Source organism: Prionailurus viverrinus, chromosome B1 (genome assembly GCF_022837055.1).
Source record: "Prionailurus viverrinus isolate Anna chromosome B1, UM_Priviv_1.0, whole genome shotgun sequence".
Taxonomy (NCBI): domain Eukaryota; kingdom Metazoa; phylum Chordata; class Mammalia; order Carnivora; family Felidae; genus Prionailurus; species Prionailurus viverrinus.
The window spans coordinates 41,073,419-41,093,081 of NC_062564.1; the positions used below are offsets into that span (position 1 = coordinate 41,073,419).

Here is a 19,663-nt window from a genome sequence, read left to right on the forward strand (position 1 = left end):
TACCCGTTACTTCTTGGGGTTTTCAAAAATGATGATTAAATGCATGTCAATGTGGGTATGTAAATGTATATTAAGTGTGAAGTGCTGGGAGTGGTTCTTAGCGCAGGGTAAGTAAGTGCTATGTTACTTAACCAAAACCACAGAAGAGTGCCGAAATGCATGTGTTAGGTTCCTGTGATGCCAGCATCTGTGGCTCCCTGGGGTCAGGCGCTATGTGATACAGGTTCCTCTGTGAGGACGAGGAGCCCTTGGGAACACTGACACAGGCAGTGCTGAGCCTTCGATGTTGGAACTGGGTCTCTCTCAAAGACTGGTCTGTCCTAGGTCCTAGCCAGGAGTGCTTGCTTGTAAGGATACCAAAGAGAAGGGACGGTCGCCTCGAAGGCAGCCTCACGTTCCAGATCTGAGAGCATTCCAGACAGGGACTCTAGGCCCATCTTACAGCTGGGTGCCATGGTGGGCACCAGAGTGCCGTAACAGGAGGGTGCAGTGACCTTGGCCCTTCTCGCAGCCCTGGGCTTGAATGGGATCTTCAGGTTGTTACCACAGAGCATGCTCACAGCCGGCTGTTTTTCTTCACAGGCCGATGCGGCTACCAGCTTTCTGAGAGCAGCAAGATCGGGTAACTTGGACAAAGCTTTGGATCACCTGCGGAATGGCGTAGACATTAACACCTGTAACCAGGTAAGTGGGATGGGGGCAAGCACGTGGTCTCTGGAGAGAGGCTCTTGTCTGATGCCATTTTCTGACAGCTTTAATCTGCCTCTATTAACCTTTTCCCAGTGGCCATAAAATTCCCCAAGGGCTCTGCCTGCTGAAGGCCCTGACCTTGGTGTTCACATCCCAGACGCAGTCCAGGGCCCTGCAGAGAAGGACCTGATGCCTGAACAGTGTGGGCCGGGCCCAGCCTCCATCCCCTGCTGCCTCTTCCCTCAGAAGTTGCCTTGGTCCCTGCTGTGGTCTTAGAATATGTGGCCTTTGAAAAGGGGCAGGAGGAAGGGCCTTTGAAGGATGTTGTATCAGTGGTGACATTCAATCTCCTTTGTCCACTAGCGGCCTTTGTGGGTTCTCGCTGAGCTTAGAAGGAAATAGTGATGACGCCTCCCTTGCTCTGTCAGGTGTTGATAAAAGCGAGTCTGGCTCAGGCTGAGAGCCAACGTGGCTTGAATAGATTCTCTGGAGGTTCCCAGTGCTATGCAATGGGTTTGGTTTCAGGACGGGGTAGTATGGAAACTTAATGTGTTCAGGACAGATTGGAGGGCCAAAAATCAGGTTTTGGGCCAAATATTTAGGAATTGACTGAACAGAGAAGAAAGTATGGTCTAGAAAGAGAACAGGGGTACAGCTCGGGTATGTGGATTGGATGACTTTGGTGTGGTTTGTCTGGTTTGGCCAGCCAATTAAGTTGTTGGGGTACATGTGCTAATTCAGTTTCTAATGTAGAATAAATATATCAGTTTTATATATATATATATATATATATATATATTACCATTTTAACCATTAAATTGTTTTTAATTGTGGTGAAATGCACATAACATAGAATTGACCATCTTAACCATTTTTAAATGTACAGTTCAGTGGAACTGAGTGCGTTCACCTTGTGGTACAACCATGACCACCATCCATCCCCAGAACTCTCTTCATCTTGCAGAACAGAAACTCTGTATCTGTTAAACAGTAGCTTCCCATCCCTGCCTCCCCCAGACCCTCGCAGCCATGAATCTACCTTCTGTCTCTGTGAATTTGACTGCTCTAGGTCCCCCATGGAAGTGGCATCATGTGGTATTTGTCCTTTCATGACTGGCTCATTTGGTTAGCGTCTTCGAGGCTCATCGTGTTGCAGGGGGCTAGAGATGGCTTTTACAGGCCAGCAGGGCCAATTCTCAGGAGGCAGGTTAACTTTCCCAGGCCACGTGCCCCTCTCCCCCTGCCTTCTCAGCCGTTCTTCCCTGTCCCCTCCACCCTGCTTAAAATGCCATGTACCCCTTGCTCTTTCTCTCAGGGCAAGACCCCATTTGGATTCAGTTGGTTTTCTGTGGTATAAATTCATTAGCCACAAGATCGGAGGGTATGCAGCAGGTGGTGTGTGATGGGAAGCCAAAATAGGTGTGATATGGGGCGCCTGGGTGGCTCGATTGGATGAGTGGCCGACTTTGGTTCAGGTCATGACCTCACTGTTCATGGGCTCTCTGCTGTCAGCACAGACCCCACTTCAGATCCTCTGTCCCCCACCCTTTCCCCGCTAGTTCTCTCTCTATCTCAAAATAAATAAGCAAACAAACAAAACAGTAGGTGTGATATGAAGCCCATGGCAGTGAACTTCAGAGGGGAGAGGAGCATGTGCCCTGGACTTGAGTCTGTGGATGGGGGAGGGGCAGCAAGCCCTCCCCCTCTTCTCCCATCCCTCCACCAGAGTGTACTGGCACACACTGAGGACATCGGCGGTGACTCTAACCAAACACACAGAGCCCAGGCTTGGCCTTTGGAAAACAGACTGAAACTGCGAACCCATTTCTTTCAAGGGAAGAGGATGTAGGTACAAAAGTGTGGGGGCAGGGAACACATCCTGGGATCAGAGTGGCTCAGGAGAGGGGGCCCCTGTTTCAACACCACACCCTGGAAACAGCTGTAGCTGTGTTGCCCCAGCCCCTCCCCTCCCCTCCCATGGCCGAGGGGATTGCTCTCTCTCCCCACCTGGAAAGTTCTGAGGCTTTCTCTGTTCTGGCTGCAGCAGCAGAAACACAGAGGAGGGTTTCTCCGCAGTGCAGTCCTGCCTGAGGAGCACCAAACCTTCAGAGACCTTCCAAGGGTTAAGATGCCAGCTCTCAGAGGAATCTAGCTAGCAGAAATGGGGACAACTGGATGCTCATCAGCCTTGAGCCAGGGCTCATTTTCGGTGTGAAATTGGAAGATGTTGATGACACCCAGGAAATGGCTTTGTCCTGATTGGTCTCCTGCTGGTGAGGCCCTGGGCGTAACTGGCCTGTGCCCCTGCCGTCTCTTCTCAGAGTGCCTCCTGGGTTCATCTTGGGCTCGGAGAGCAGCCGGCCCTGAGGCATTGCACTTTACGGACACTATTTCAGATGGGCTCAGTGCCAGTGACAGGTAGCGCTTAGCCCCGTGAGGACTGAAGAGAAGGTCTAGTCTCAGACTGGTGTCTGCAGTCCTGGCTGTGCCCAGCCTCCCTGTTTCAAAGAGGAACCAGCTGCAGGCATGGAAGTGAATGTCAGAGAGGAGAAAAGGGGAGGATTCGTGGTCCTGCAAAGCCCCTCTTGGCTGGCCTGTCCCCAGGGCTCCTTTCCTCACTGCCCACATCCTGGACCCAGTAGGTCTTTGTCTCCTGCTGTGTGGCTGCCACAGAGGCAGGAGGTGCAGACAGTGGTCTCTGGGAAGTGCCTGTGCTGCCAGCCTCGTTCTGGCTTTAGCAGGCAGTTCGGCCTGTGCTCCTGAGTAAAGGACAGGGAGTGGGGGAAGGATAATAGTGGCCGAACTGCCACCCTCATTAAACACATTAGTACAGCTATGGGGACAGTGCTGTTGCTTTATATTGTGCACAGGGACAGCGTCGTGATGGGACTAGAGCATTCTTCTCCTCGAAACATGCATTCATTGTTTTGAGATGATAAAACAGGCTCTTGTCCTGGGGTCATGGCTTGAGGATATGCTTTTGCTTGAATCTTTTGAGCCGGTGGACTGTGATAGCAGTAATTCATCCAATGCTAATTCTTATATAAGTAACACACTTTCAAACAGTATGTTTTGTGGAAAGAAGTGCTGCTCGCCATAATAGGAAGTAATTACGCTAAGTAGTGTAAAAAGAGGAACTGGCTTATGTAAGAGACATCTGAGTATTCAGGGCAGTTTCCTTAATGCATGGATTACATCTCCTAATTTGTATCATCATCATCATTATATTTCTAGAAAAGAACAAATTCACACGTAAGGGCACTCATGTGTGCACACACACATCAGTATCTTGAGATGAAGGCCTGATTCTTTCACTTATCCAAGCATTTAGACCCACGTGGCCAGTGTCTTCCTGTACCTCTCTACATGTGTACAGGAGTGCCAGGCTTTAGAGATTTAATAGTACAAAAAAAAAAAAAGCCCTAGTCCTCATTTTCTCTGAATTGTAGTCTACTGGTAGTGAGAGCTATTAATCAATCACATAAATAGACAGGTGTGTTCAGAACTATAGAGGAATAGGATTTTTTTGAGAATATATGAGACTAGACCTAAAGTTGGAAGTCAGAGAAGACTACCATGAGGAAGAAAAAGTTGAGCTAAGGGATGAGTAGAAGTTAATGATGTGAAGGATCGTAGTGCTCCTCTGTAGAGAACAGCCTGTGCAAAGTCCCTGAGGCAGGAAAAAACGTGGAAAGTTTAAGGAAGGCCAGAGTGGCTGCAGCGCAGAGGCAGGAGGATCCAGATGAGGCTGGAGAGGTGACATTGGGATTGTGGTGGACCTTATAGGCAGGGGCAATAATCATAATAGCCAACAACTGGGACAGTGGGTCCCAGGGCCGGAGCAGTGTGTGTGTGTGTGTGTGTGTGTGTGTGTGTGTGTGTGTGTGTTAGCCTGCTGTGCCATGCTATAGTTGCTGATTGAGGAGAAGAATCTGGGGGAAGGGACAGAGTGGCCAGAGCAGCAGTGGTGGGAGGTACTTAAGAGCTTGAGACAATGACTAGTGGAGGTATTTCAGCTAGTTGAGAGGAATGGAGGTATTTCAGCTTTTTAACAACCCGGACAGCTGTTTCTGCACGTCCCGGGAGAACGTCCACCCTACTTACAGAAGCCATGTTAAGGATTCTGATATTTATCCCAAGAGCAGAGGGAAGCGAGCCACAGATTCAAGCACAGGGGTGACGTGATCAGAGGTGTGCTTTGAAGGATCACACTGGCTACTGTACAGAAGACAGATGGAAGGGCCCAGGGATGGAGTGGGGAGGCCAGTCATGAGACTGTCACACCCTTCTGGGAGAGAAATGTGAGTAGTTGCGATAAGGGTCAGGGCTGCGGAGACGGAACAAAGTGAGCAGGCCTGGGCAGTGAATGGTGTGGTCGAAAGCAGGGAAGGAGACTTGGAGAATGACCCTCAGATGTCTGCCTTGTGCAGGGGCTGAAGGGCGGCCCTGCTCACGGAGACCAGGAACACTGGGGTGGCCTCAGTGCATGGAAATAGGGCAGGACACAAGGTCAGGGCTGTGCAGAGATCCTGCTGAGGAGTCTTTAAGGAATCTGAGTGAAGATATATAGTAAGCAATTGGATATTTAAGCCTGGAGCTCAGATAAGAGATCCAACCCAAAGATAGATATTTGGAAGTCATTCAGCCTTCGAGGAAGTCAAATTCTGGCGTTGGCTGATGTAAACAGGGACAGGGAGACATGTTGAATATAATCCCACCAGAGTCTTTGTGGGGGTTATTCCATGTGTGTTTGTTAAACACCTACTTTGTTCCAGGTGCTATTCTAGGCACTTGAACACGATAGACAAACTAGACAAAGTCTGTGCTCTTGTGACATTTATATGCTGGTTAAAAAGAGTCACTAAGCAAGAAAATGAACAAATGTAGAATGTCTGCTAATGAGAGGTACCATGGAGGAGAAAAGTAAAGGTGCCTGTTTTAGATGGGGTCGTTAAGGAAGGCCTCGCTGAGGAGATGATTTTTGAGAAATTTAAAAGAAGGAGGAGAGAGTCACGTGGTTTCTGGGAAGAGCAGTCCTGGAAGAGGGGCAAAGAGGTACAAAGGCCCTGGGGGCAAGAGTAAGCTTGGTGTCTGGGGAACAGCAAAGACTGAATCTTGAAGGGCTTGAGGCCATCTTGAGGACTTGGATTTTCCTCCAAGGATGATGGGAAGCCATTGGAAGCTATTACATGAGAGACCCTCAATCCGATTTAGGTTTTTAAATGATCACCCTGGCTCCTGGGTGGAGAATAGACTTGAGGCACAGAGACCAAAGCAGGGAGGCTGGCCGGGAGTCCCATGCAATGGACCAGGTGGATCCACATGGTGGCTTGGAATAAGGGGAAGACAGGGGAGGTGTTGAAGCCAGAGGACTTGCCTCCCTAGCCTTGTGGAGTGTGGTTGCCCTGGTTTGTGGTCTCAGCGCATCAACACAGGGGCCTGTAAGAGCCAAGGCCCACCTGCTCAGCCTAGGATCACGTGCCAATGTCAGTTTCATATGTCCAATTTCCAGAATTATTACTTACAGCAAGTCAAAACCTTTTATTATAGAGGCCATAGCAATTACAAAACATCTTTTCTGGAATGAACTAATTGACTTTACATATTTACCAGTTAGCCAAATAAAAAGAAAACAAGAGGAGAGTGAGTCAGAGTCTGTGTTCTCCTGAATTCCTAGAATTGTTGGGTGAACATAGATGTACCACTGGGAACCACAAGCTGTAATTCCATAGGCAAAAAGCCTCACTGTTTGAGTTTTCTCTTCTGTTCTTATAACTCTAACAAACACTGGCTCCGTTGGCCTTCCTGATAGGAGAGAAAGTTACATGAGACCACAGGAGAAAGTTTCACACCCAAAAGAGAAGCCTTCTTGTCCACAGCACTGGCATAAGACAGCAAAGAGGTTTCCGGGAGCATTAGAGACAGCCTCTGTCCCCTTGACCTGTTTTATTTATCCCTGCGGTACTTAGTAACACCAGACTTACTATGCATCTACATGTCTCTTCATTTTTCCCTGTTTTCTCCACTAAAATGTAGGTACTCAAGGGGAGAGGACTTTGATTTACTTGGTGCTCCTTATCAAGATTCTGCCTGGAGTATAGTATGTGCTCTATAAATTCAGCCAGTAGATGTTAAATCTGCTGTATCCAGCAATGATTCAACCTATATATTTGACACTTAGCCCATCTGACTGCTGTCACTTTTAAGAGCATTGTGAAATAGTCATTCTTAGGGATAATGACTCCCTTGCACGATGATGGTTCAGATGCTGGCACCAGCCTCAACAGTTAAGTATGTGGCGATATTTGCTGAAGGATCAGAAGCAAGACCGTCTGAATGATCACAAAAACATAAACAAGTTCTAGTTCCCAAACACAGCCAACAAAAGCATGTGAAATCATGCTAGTTCCATTGGTGTTCTCTGAATTTCCACATGTACCTTCCACATGTACAAGGCGATGTCCCATCACTGCCGGGTACTGGTTTATCATGAAGGTAAAGGGTTTTAGGCGTTTCAAATAAATGGAGCACCTATACCAATAGTTTCTGCTACAGAGTGATCATTTCTACAGTAGCCACATGCCAAGTCTTTTGATCAGGATTTGTTGGACTCTGGTGATCGTGGTGATTACTACCTTTCTAAATTAAAGGGCCTTAGAGCTAGAAGGAGGTCATGGCATTCAGCTCTCATTTTGTAACTCAGAAAGCTGGGGTCCAGAGGTTACCTGGAACATCTTCTGGGCTTTATGAGTTTCGATTTGGTGAGTTGGTGGTAAGAAGACAACTTGAAGTTTCTCTGCAACTTCATTGATTCCACAAACATGTATTGAGCACTTACAACGAGCCAAGTTCCTTGCTGGAGGCTAAATTCATTCATCCCCTTCTGTCGAAGAACTCAGAGGCAGGTAAAGAAGTCCAGCTTGTAAATAGAAGGTTATGAATTCAGGGTCCTAGGTGCCAGCCAGAACAAGCACAGGATGTTTTCATTGTTATTCATGCACTGAGCAAACCTTTATTGAGCTTCTCTAACATGCCAGGTGCTGGCTTCTCAAAGGTGAGTGAGTCCCTGTGACTGCTGTCATTGTTGCCTCTGGTCTGGGGCAGAGACTAAAGTGCCAATGAGTTGGGGCGCCTGGGTGGCTCAGTCGGTTGTGTCCAACTCTTGATTTCGTCTCAGGCCATGATCTCACAGGTTTGTGAGATCAAGCCCCGAGTCAGGCTGTGCACTGACTGTGCAGAGCCTGCTTGGGACTCCCTCTCCCTCTCTCTCTGCCCCTTCCCCACTTGTACTTTCTCACTTTTTCTCAAAATAAATAAATAAACTTAAGACCAATGAGTGAAAGAAAGGCTTCGAAGAGAGAGTAGGAGTTTGCCAGGTAGAGAAGTGGAACGGGCAGTTGCAGTGTGAAGGAACAGCCAGGCAGCGGCAGGAGCGGTGGGGGGCACAGGGCAGCAGGGAGATCGGTGATGTTGGGGTAAATGAAATGAAAGAAGGTGAGGGTGGTGGTCGATCAGGCCAAGGGGGTTATGTCTAGATCAGTGTAGATACAGAGTCTGTTACTTTTCTCTTTCATCTTTTTCTTGCATTCAACTCCACAGTCCCCCAATGCTACAAGTAATCACCCCCAGTTCACACAGAGAGCCTTCCCATATGATGGTATGGGAATATCCAGCCTCTTAAAACTTGCCGCCAGGTTGCGGCTCTGGAATAGCAATGAAGAAAGGAAGAGAATATATGATCACAGCCCCCACATGGAGAAGTGGTGTTCCGCAGTGTGTGGTTGAGCAAGAGAAGCAACCTGATTCCCCTATTCCTTCTAGAAAAGGCATTCATGAAAGACAGGACTTGAAAACCCCACTCTCTGAGTTAATTTAAACAGCTAAATTCCCTTTGCATCTCAGCAGAAAGAAGCTATTTGATGTGCATCTGGGTAATTCTAATGACTAATTTGTAGTTTTAAAGTCAGTTGATTATCTGTCATGAGTCAGAGTGACCTACAGTGTTTAATAATCCCGGATCCCAGCTCTGCTGTGTCTTTGCTTTCCCTAGCCCTTTCCAACCCAGGACCTCACTTCTCCCTTGTGGGGTGGGCAGAGAGACAAAGAGGTGGAGAGTCTTCCTGGACTAGGGCCACGGTCTCCCAGCTCCCAGCCCCGGTATCTGCCCTTGCGCTTCCCATGTGGAGCTGAGCCGTTCAGCAGGGCTGGTTACTCCTCTGGGGAGACCTTCCCTGTGCTGGTTTCATTTTTAGTTTCCCTTTAGTTAAGGAAGAGTTAACCGACCAGTGACATTAACAGGTATATCTCTGGGATCCTAGAGACTAGGAAAAAGGTGAATGGCATCATTAAGAATGATCTAGAACGTATTTTAAGGAAAGTACACCCCCAAGCTCCACTTTAGGCTTTGATTGCCATAGATTTATGACGTGAAAAACAGTCGCGATATTCTTAGTCTTGAGAAACTGAGAGAAAAATGACAGCTCTGTGTGTGTGTCAGGTTGCATGAAGGGGTGTTCGATTCCACAAACCCTACAGAGCACACGCAGTGGCCAAGGCCCCATGCTGGGACCTGTGATCCAAAGGCAGGGAAACATCAGACCTCAGAATGTCCCACTTTGAGAGACACAGACACAAGAGCAGATAAAGGCAATTCCATGGGATGAGGGCTTTGATAGATTATTGTCCAGTGCCTTAGGAACGTGGCTTATTGAACAATTCACTTCTGAAGGGTTGGAAACAGGGCATGGTGTGGCAAAGAGAAAGGGACAGGGTAAGTCACAGAGAAAAATGACATTTGATCTGGGCCTCGAAGGAGGATTTGCCTCTCTGGTTATTACAGGAAATGCTAAATACAATCCCAGTTCTTTCTCATTGGAATAGACTATGCATGTGAATTTGCCTGGGATTATTTTCCTTTGATTATGAGCTTTTTACTATAAATGTTTATGTTGTTTTTGACAACTCGTATCCCTGATTTTCGTCGTAGTGTGATTTTTAATTTAGCAATACAATGAGTTCAGGGTAGCTGTTTCAAAATTTATGCTATACAGAAATATGTGAAGCCTTCTGTGAGGCTCCCCCCCTATTTCCCCACCTCCCCCCCAATCATTGTGAACAATTAGGTGTGAATCCTGTCATTCCTTTCTCTGTGCATCTCCCTACATGCATATCTTAACTGTTTTCTGAGAGCTGTTACATTGTTTTACTGCAGAATTGCCAGTTAAGAGGAAGCCAGGGCATCAGAGCAATTCTACCATTTTGAAAATATGTAGACTGAGGCCTGCGAAGTGAGGTGACACATCAGGAGGACAGTTTAGGGCTTCAACTCCTTCTTCAGTGCTCTGGCCTCTGGCCTTCCCACCTGTCCTGCGCCACCCCCCCCCCCCCCCCCGCCCACTGCCCTTTTTTGGAAGGTCTGGCTCTTTTTAACTTTTTAAAGGAATGCCAAGGTCTCTGGCATAGAAATTCTTTCTAGTCCACAGTAGATATTCTTAGCTACTGAGCTGAATTGCAGAGTCCCTTTCTCTCATTAACTTGAGCTCACACTTCCTCCTCCAGGCTCCCAGAGGGCCTTCAGCCCCTGCAGCGGATCTGCTGCAGAGCCACAGGGCTGCTCAGCGCGGGGGCTGTTTGCCTTGTGTCCCGGGAGTAGAGAGAAGGTGATCCGGGTTGACTCATCTCCTTGCAAGGCTCTGAGTAGTGTGGGTTTCTTTCTTTTCTTTTTCTTTCCATTTTTTTTTAAGATAATGAAAACCATTCAAGTGTTTTCCCTCCTCATGAATACCTATTTCACTGGATCACAGCTACCTGGGAGGAGAGCTAAATCTAGGCTGTAATGAAGCAGAGGAGGGGAAAGTGCTCAGAGCCAGTCTTGTTCCTTTCCATCTGTGCCACCTCTTTCTGAGTGTGCACCAGCCCTCAGTTTCTACTCCTAGTCTATCTTCCCTGTCCCAGGACAAGGACAGGTTGACAAAGGACAAAGGACATGGCAGTTGCTTCAGCCCTCTTTGGCTTCTGATTGATTACATTCCAGGATCCTATATTTTTAGCAGACCTTTCCCACCAAGCAGTCTCTTGGGAACCATTCGATATCTGGGTTAGACAGAGGCATCAGGTGGGGTGGCCCTGCCGGAAGTGATGCCTGCCCTCCGGAAGAGGCTTCCCCATCAGCTGGTTCCCATGTGGGGTTGCCATGGTTTGGCAGCACTCTGGGACTTCCATCTTGGAGTAATCTCAGACCTCCAGTAAAACTTGCTCCTCTTGGGTTCTTTAGAAACAGGAGGGTGTGTGCGCTCAGCTTCTAATGCGTCCACCACCCTCTCCCACCATGGCCAGAGCCCAGAGTTCCCACTGCGCTGGTCCCTCCTCCCACAGCTTTTTTTTCTACCACTACTCCCTCCTACCTCCTGCTTTTCTTTCTGAAATTTTAAATACTTTTGAACCTGTAAAAAAAAGTTACAAGAACAATACAAAGAACTCTCACATCTCTCTCACCTAGACTCTCTATTACCATTTTACTGCATTTGTTCTTCTTGTCTGTGTCTATCTATAGTATCTACTATATATGACATAATTCCCCATCATCCTAAACATTCCAGTGTGTGCCACCCAATAGTAAGGATACTTTCCCACATAACCACCCTCCAGGCCTTCAAATCAGGAAATCAGCATGGATGCCACACAACCATCTACAGACTCCATTAAAATTTTGCTGACTGCCCTCATAAGGAGAAATTGTTTTCCCTTTCCCTCACTCTTTTTCTCACCCTCCTCCCTGCTGCCTTCCTTCCTGACTTTCCCCCAGTCTTCTTCTTTCTCTCCTTCCCTTCCCGCCTGCCCCCAGTGTTCCCCTTCTCTTTCTCTGTTCTAAGAGTCTTTCCAGACTGTATTTAGATGTCATTTCTCACCAGCCTCCTTCAGTCTGGAATGCTTCTCAAGTCCTTGCCTGTCTTGCATGTTTTCGACAGTTTCCATTCTGTAGTTTGAACCTGTGTCTGCTGGTGTTTCCTTATGGCCAGACCAGGGTGACGCATTGTTGGCAGGAGTACCATAGAAATCATCCTCCCTTTCCATCCCTGGTGATGTTAACCTTAGTCATCTCTTGGTGTCATTGATTTTTCTGTTTGCAGTTGATCAGTATTTTGTGTGTATGTGTGTGGGGGGGGAGGGATATTCTGATATAATGCCAATATCCTGTTCTTCATCAAACTTCCAGCCACCAACCTTGGCATACATTGATACCTTCTACTTGTATCAGCTACCACTATGATGGTTCCAGAGAGTGCTTCTCCATCTCTATCATTTCTTCTACATTGATTAGCTGGTATTCTACTAAAGGTTAAGCTTTTCCTCCTCCCCTACTCCCTCACTGATTCTTTCCATTCTTTGTTTATACCTGTTCATACTCATGGGCTCCTATTTTATTTGATGGGTTATATGCCGATACTCTCATGGTTTACTTTGATGTTCAAATCTAAATGAGGCCAGTAGGAGTGCTTTCAATAGGCTGGCTTCTTTGTTCTTTAACATGTCCTCATCATGTCCTTCCTTTCTGGCACCTGTTTGTCCCAGGGTGATTTTGTACATCCCCTGCCCCAACCTTGGATCAGCCATTTTTCCAAGGTTCCTTTTAGTGGAGGATGGTATTTAGACACCAAAATCTGGTCATTTGATGCACTCATTGCTACTGGTTTCATGTGTCTGTATCTATACATCTATATCTAGTTCTGCATCTATCTATGTATATATATTTTTAAATCCATGAGATCATGTCAGTACTTCCAGGTTTAGTCCAACACCTCAGACTTCTATCTAGCCCTTCCTCTTCCCATGTTTGTAAATCCCTTCAGACAGTCAGGAACATGACTGCCACTAATTCCCATCATCCTCAGTCTGTTCACTCGTTTGCTCAGTGTAACAATCTTCCAATCACTCTAGCAGCCCCCTCCTCTTTCTCAGAGCAGACATGCTGCTATCAGCACATCTGTAAGGCACCCTTCTGGTTCACCGCCCTGCTTCCTCAGACAATGACATCTCTGAGCTGGGAGGGGAGGGAAGGGAAGAGGAAGAGAAGGGAAGGTAAGAAAACTCCCGTTCACTTTTGATCTCATTTCTGTTTTGGCTGAAAATTTAATGCAGGCACTTTGGGGAAAGGAATCAAAATTTATAGTGTTCTAGTGATCTTTTTTTGCCAGCAGCTTAATTCATTTCCTCATATAGTCAGACTATAGCAATAGTCACTCCCTCTTTCCCGTTCTACCACCTCTTTTTGGTCCTCATTGTCTCTGCCTTTGGTCTCCATAGTCTGCCTTTCTTTCTTCCCTTACTTGCTTTCTTATCAGTCTCAGGATTTGGAGTAGAAATGGCAACCATTTCAATCCTTTTTTCTTTCCACAAGCCCTGTTTAGATTCTTATTTCCTGTTCTGTTTCAGGGCGGCAGACTTGCAAATATATAATGTCAGTTATCTTGCTCCACAAATGGGGACCAATAATAGAGCAAAGAGTACAGGCTTGGTGTTATTTGGAGATTTAAACTTCTGTGACATAGAGTCTGATCCTAATCTCCTCTGGACAGATGTAGCAAAATCATAGAGAACCCAGACTGAATAGGACAGTGGGACATTAAGTATAAAAACCTAAGTGTATGACCTTCTACGTATACATCCTTGTCCTTATGGGCAAGATCTTCTGATTAGTTCCTCACTGACCATAAGAGTAAAGTGGAGTGTTACAGGAAGGCAATGTTACATAGAAGCCCCTCTCGCCTACCTCTCTTTTTGTTCTGGGGCCCTCAGACTTGTTGCCTTTCTCTGCCACTGCTCTTGGCTTGTTCTTCCCAAGATTCCAGTCCTTTCCTTCGCCATCAAAACTTTCCCTGGCCAGTGCTCCATTGCCTCTGGGCCTGGCTGGATGGCAGCTAAGTAATCTGATGAGCTGAACTAGTAGGTGTTCATGAATTTTTAAAAAATCATGCTTCCTGGATAGTATACATTAGCATGTTAGCTTAAGTCCTCTAGAAACACACTGCTTGGCTCAAAGAAAGAGGATGGGGGACTGAAACAGTAAGTTTCAGAACACATGGTGGGGTGGGGGGGGAGGTGGGCCTCAAAGTCCTCAGGACACAACTTGGGGCTGCCTGCTCTGGAGGGGCAGGGTCTAGCTATGTCTGTGGGTAAAATAAACAGCTGTGAGAAAAGGAGGTAGAAGGGTTGTGTGTCCACATGGGATAGTAAGCAGCCACTTTTGAGATGTTCTTGCAGTTTTAAAGAGATACAAGATCTCAGGACCCCACAGCTTTTCTATTTGAAACCACCTTCTGCATTGGACAGGATAAGAGTTAAATTTCTTGTGACATGTCTACTGTATTTGTACATTTAGAAATCAATTAGTGTAATTGGGGCAATCAGAGATGCTAAACAGAGGAACAATTTACTGAGAACAAATGTCTGGAATTGTGTATTTTGCCAATGGAATTTCCCACAGTTGGTAAAAGAAAAATACTCCAAATTAAATCATTCAAGCTCAATGTGACTTTTTTTTTCCCTTTTTCTTCTTGTTAAAAATGTTAAAAGAAACACAGCCTGGCTGAGATCTCCTCTCCCTCCTGTTGGACAGATTGCCTCTCAGAAAAATCCTCTAAGTTGACATTTTACCTGAAAAAGAGCAAAGGCACATGAAAAACTCCAGGTGTGTGTGCTTGGCATGAATATTTTTTTACCAAACAGGATCATAAAAGGGTTGTCTGCTCTATTAGGACCATGTGAAATGAGATCATAGGGGGCCGGGTAGTCTTAGAGACTTAGTAAAGGGAGTATGTAGGATGTAAAAAGCTTCAAAAAACATTGTTCCTACTCCTACAATGAGATAATCCTGGATAATCTACAAAATTATAATTTGTCCTGAGCCCATCAGAGGGCTGAGACCACACTGTGCAACCAAGTTAACTGAATTCCAAAGAGGGATAAGCCCCTCCAAGGAAAGGGCCACCATTTTAGCTGCGGCAGAGTACGGGAGAAAAAAGCAGCACTGTACAAGCCAAATGTTAACAAATTCTTAAAGGTCAGTGTGAACTGCAGTGGGTCTGGAACCACATGCCTCCAATGGGTGCTCATGAGAAATATTGGGGAAAGTCAGGAGACCAGAGAGAGTCTCCCTCAGTGACACAGGAATACAGGAGACACTAGGTGGCTCTGGAGGCAGGGGTAGAGGCAGGAACAGACAGGTAGAGGCAGGAACAGACAGGCAGGGGTAGAGGCAAGAACAGACACCTTCCCTCAGGTGAAGCAAAAACAAACCCTCTCATCTTCAGATAATGGGCAAAAATCCATTCGTTGTGCAGAGGAATTGAAACAAACTACCTCTGCTCCTGGGGAGAGGTAAGAATATTTCCTACATCACAGACCCAGTGGTGCCACAGGAAAGGTAGAGCCCAAACCCCTGTACTCCTGGGGGGAGGGCAGGAGACCATCATCCTGGCCCAGTAACTGTCATGTGCCAATAATGAACAGAGAGGTCTATTACTGCTGAAGGAGGAGCAAGAGACTCCCACCCAAGCCCAAGTATAAAGATATGGTGTGTCTTGCTGCCACAGACAGGAGGGGAAAGAGTACTTACTTAAAACAAGAATCCTACCTTTGAGATCCAGGTACAAGAGCTTTTGAGGTATTGGTTATAAGACTGGGGCTGGGCCAAGACGAAGGAGAACTTCCCTGCTGCCTCCCTGCCCCATGACAAGGAAAAGCATATTATTGCTTGGAGGGGGGCAGGAGCATGGAGAGAGACTCCAGCTGAGGTGCAGGCATGCAGGGCTGGCTGAGAGCTGAAGGGAAATCAGGAACTCAGGAATCCCTCCAACACCCCAGCTTCTACTCTAAGCTTAAGGTGACAGCAGCCTCCATCTAGAGGAATTTGAAGGCTGTGGTGCCCTGAAGGTAACAAGACTCAGACCTAAGTCAACTTCTGACTGATTGGCTCAGATCTCCCCACCCCATACTAACAACTTCACAGTAGAGGTAGGTCCACTTGAGGACCTTGAGGCATAAATGCTATTTACTTGAGCCTCTATTGCCTTTCTACACATAATGTCTGGCATTCAATTAAAAATTGCAACACACACACACACACACACACACACACACACACACACACACGAAAGAAACAAAGCCATTGTCAAGAGGCAAAGCAATAAACAGAACCAGACTCAGAGATGATCAGATGGCCTTTACAATAACTGTGATTAATATGTTAAAGGATCTCGTAGGGAAAGTGGATAGCATTCATGAAAAGATGAGGAATTAGAGAGATGGAAACTATAAGAAAGAATCAAATGAAATGCTAGAAATTTTAAAAGCCCCAGTGTTTTTGGCAGTAAGGCATTTCTTTAATAGAGTCATCAGTAGATTGGGCACAGATGAGGAAGGAATCAAAGAACTTGAAGATAAGTCCATAGAAATGATCAAAATAGACACAGAGAAAAAAGAATAGGCAAAGAAAAAAAAGAACTGAGCAGCCAAGAGCTGTGGGAGAATCTCAGTTAATCGAATGTACATGTAATTGGAGACCAAGAAGGAGGAATCTAAGAAGAGGAGTATGGCAAGCTGGTGTTTTCCCAAGGAAGGCATGTGGTTCAAAAATGGCCACAAGATGGGGCGCCTGGGTGGCTCAGTCGGTTGAGCATCTGACTTTGGCGCAGGTCATGATCTCAGTTTGTGAGTTCAAGCCCCCTGTTGGGCTCTGTGCTGACAGCTCAGAGCCTGGAGCCTGCTTTGGATTCTGTGTCTCCCTCTCTCTCTGCCCCTCCTCCACTCATGCTCTGTCTCTCTCTCTCTCTGTGTCAAAAATAAATGAACATTAAAAAAATTTTTTTTAAATGGCCACAAGAAGTTATTGCTTTTGCAATCCAGCTTCTAATTTAATTGAGGCATTTATTCTCATACTCTTCTACCCCCTTCTTGCTTATCTTCTACACTCAGTTACTTGGAGTATGAGATACACGTTTTTCTCCATCATCCCCCTCAGCAGTCTGTCTGCCATTCTGCGTCAAGAGGAGGGGCGTAGCTAAAGTAGTGAAAAGATGCAAGGCAAGATATAGCAGCCTGCCTTTTCCTTTTAGGAAACAACTTACACTTGATGTAACTAAAATAAAACACATGGATCCTGGTTTTGAAGAGCTGGTAGATTATGGCTCATCTCTGTCCATAGTTATAGCTACGAACAAATAGCTCGCATAATTTGTACCCCTACCCCTTTTGCATTTGAGCAACAAAAATAAATCTCTTTAAAGACAAAGAGTGTGTTGAGGCGCCTGGTGACTCAGTCAGCTAAGCATCCGACTCTTGATTAGGCTCAGGTCATGATCTCACAGTTTATGGGTTCAAACCTGAGTCAGGGTGTGTAGTGACAGCACAGAGTCTGCTTGGGATTCTCTCTTTCCCTCTCTCTCCGCCCTCCCCACTTGCATGAGCTCTCTATCAAAATAAATAAAGCTAATTAAAAAAAGTGTTAAATATAGTATTTATCCAGGAAACACTCTTTTGAAATACTGGAATTGATCTATATTGGCTAGTAATGTATTTAATAAGACAGTTATACAATTCCTTAGTGTTTATGTGCCATAATTTAGTTTTCAGGCATTCAGTGACTTCAGCTGCTAGATGGTGACCAGCTATCCACCTGCTAAGGCCAGTTGCTGGAGAAAGCTTGCCTCTGTGGGTCTGGGTGTTTGTGCATCTCTTGAATTCAGTGCTTCCTGGAAGATGGAGGAAGGCACTTGATGAGAAGGGCTGGGAGAATAGTCTCTAAAATGTTAGCTCCTGTGTTTAAAATGTAAATTCAGAGACAGCTTCTCATCTTGCCATTGTCGATGAACTTGTCACCCTGCCTGTGCACAGGCTGCCTTGCAAAGGCCTTTGGGAAAGCCTCATGACCCTCTTGGCAGAGCAACTCCTTTCTCCTCTGTGCTACTTCTAATCTCATGCCTGCCGTTTGGGGCATTTTCACATTATTTTGCATTTATTTTTTAGGCATCTATTTCCTCTAGTAAATTGAGATCTTCAAGGATAAGTGTCTGTGTCTTATTCATCTCTAGTGTGGTGCCAGGTACAGAATAGGTTCCCAGTAAATTTTTCCCAATTGGATTAAGTCAATGCTTGCATTAGGTAACTGCCGTGACTCTTATGTGTACTTGAGACAAATGTTTGGTCCAGCCATGTTCCATATGTGATCTTGTTCTGCGATCAATGCTGGGCCTTCTTGCACATCATATGTGCATGCCGTAGGCACCTTGCACATGACAGCTAGGCCAAGTGGGGCTAGGTTCTGTGGCTCTGATGAGGGCTTTGAGTTCAGATCACCACAATGATAGACTTGGACATAACTTAGGGTGATTATGTTGAAAGCAAACAAACAAAGTAAAAATAGAGTCAGAAAGCTACAAAGCCATAAAGAAGAAAGAGAACATTGAACCAGGATCTGGGGTAGAATCTAAGTAAACCAATTCAAGATACAGATCTATTCAGATGATCCCTTTTATGTGGTCACCTTCTGCCAAGAGTGTAGCTTTTGGAGGGGGGGGGGTGGCTATGATGCAGGGAGGGAAGCAGAGGGACTTTGTATGGACCAGGGCAATGAATAAAATCCTGGATATCAAAATATAGTGGCCATGTCCAGACCCTTATGGGTGATTGTGACTATTAGCTCTAAGCTGCCTGGTAATCAAAAAAAGGGGGGAAATGGGGACAGCTGTTAAGTGTCCTGCTCTTGATTTTGGCTCATGTTATGATCTCATGGTTCATGGGATTCAGCCCCACACTGGGTTCTGTGCTGACAGTGTGGAGCCTGCTTGGGATTCTTTCTCTCTCTTTCTCTCTGCCCCTCCCCTGCTCATGCTCTTTCTCTCTCTCTCAAAATAAATAAACAATTTTTTTTTAAAAAAGGAGAAATGTACTTTATCATCTGATAAAAAGAAACATACTAGTTCCTAGGGGCAAAAAGAACAAAACAAAACCCAAATCCTTTTTTGGTGGCGGGGGCAAGGGAGGAATCCAGATTTGTTCTATATGTGGCTGTGCCCTAGAAAGGTTGTGTGACTCTAGCTAGTCATTTGACTACTCTGGACCTTGATTTCCTGAGCATTCAGGGATCTCTGACATCCTTTTCCACTCCAGCATTCCCCGGGCAGACAGTACTTCTAGAATCTCTCTGGATTGCGATCCTGACACTGGGTCCAAAGGGCAGGGACAGCCACCCCAGAGCATTAGCAGTAAACTTACGTGTTTTCCTTGTAGACTTGCCAACTTCCCAGATTTGAGGTGTTCAGGATCAACGAATGCTCACGGAAAGGTACTTTGCTGCCCAAGTCAGCACTAAAACCACAGCGATCAGCACCGTGCTACCCTGGCTGCTGTCACAGCTGAGTCCCCTGCGGAAAGCTGACTGCAGCAGCTGCTGAGATTCCCACAGCCGCAAACACCATCACAGTTCCCGAGTGATCACTCGGGGAACCTTCCAGACACTGCTGGGTTTTTGGGAGGGGATTGCAGACCCCAGTGCTCCGGGAGGGAGGAGGGTGCAGACCTGCCCCAGGGCAGAGCTGAGGACACAGAGCTGAAGGGCGTGGCTCCAGGCTTCCAGAGCCCCAATCACTGGACGAATTGCTTTTTAGTAAATTTGTGTTTTGTACATTGATTTGAGGGGAACTGGTTTACTGCCACCCAGTGTTCTTCTCCCTCCCCCAGATTCCTGTTCTAACAGATTGCTGTCTCCCTTTCTGTTATCAAAACTGACTGGGACCCAGTCTTTATCTGATAAGCCCATTCACACCGGGGTGTGAATAATTAACACCACTCTGGACTCTGCATTTAATGGTGTACAAAATCTGCAAGAGGAAAGCATCCAACGGTGATTTCTAGGCATTTGCATGGGGAAATGTTTCGTGAAAGGGCCCTCCCATCACCCCCCACCCACACACACAGC

The 19,663-nt window shown here is 46.3% G+C and overlaps 1 protein-coding gene across 7 annotated transcripts in view; it reads left to right on the top strand.

Annotated features, from left to right (window-relative positions):
* The window catches only part of ANK1 (ankyrin 1), a 136,221-nt gene that overhangs the window by 35,255 nt on the left and 81,303 nt on the right, over positions 1-19,663 (top strand). For 6 of the 7 annotated variants that reach the window (XR_007151446.1, XM_047855053.1, XM_047855051.1 and 3 more), the window contains exon 2: positions 583-684. Coding sequence is in view for 5 of the 7 variants with exons in the window: in XM_047855053.1 (XP_047711009.1) it covers positions 583-684 (102 nt within the window). In the remaining 2 variants the exon portion in view is untranslated. Of the gene's footprint in view, positions 1-582; positions 685-14,262; positions 14,378-19,663 lie in introns of those variants that run through there. The other variant, XM_047855056.1, reaches the window with a different exon arrangement.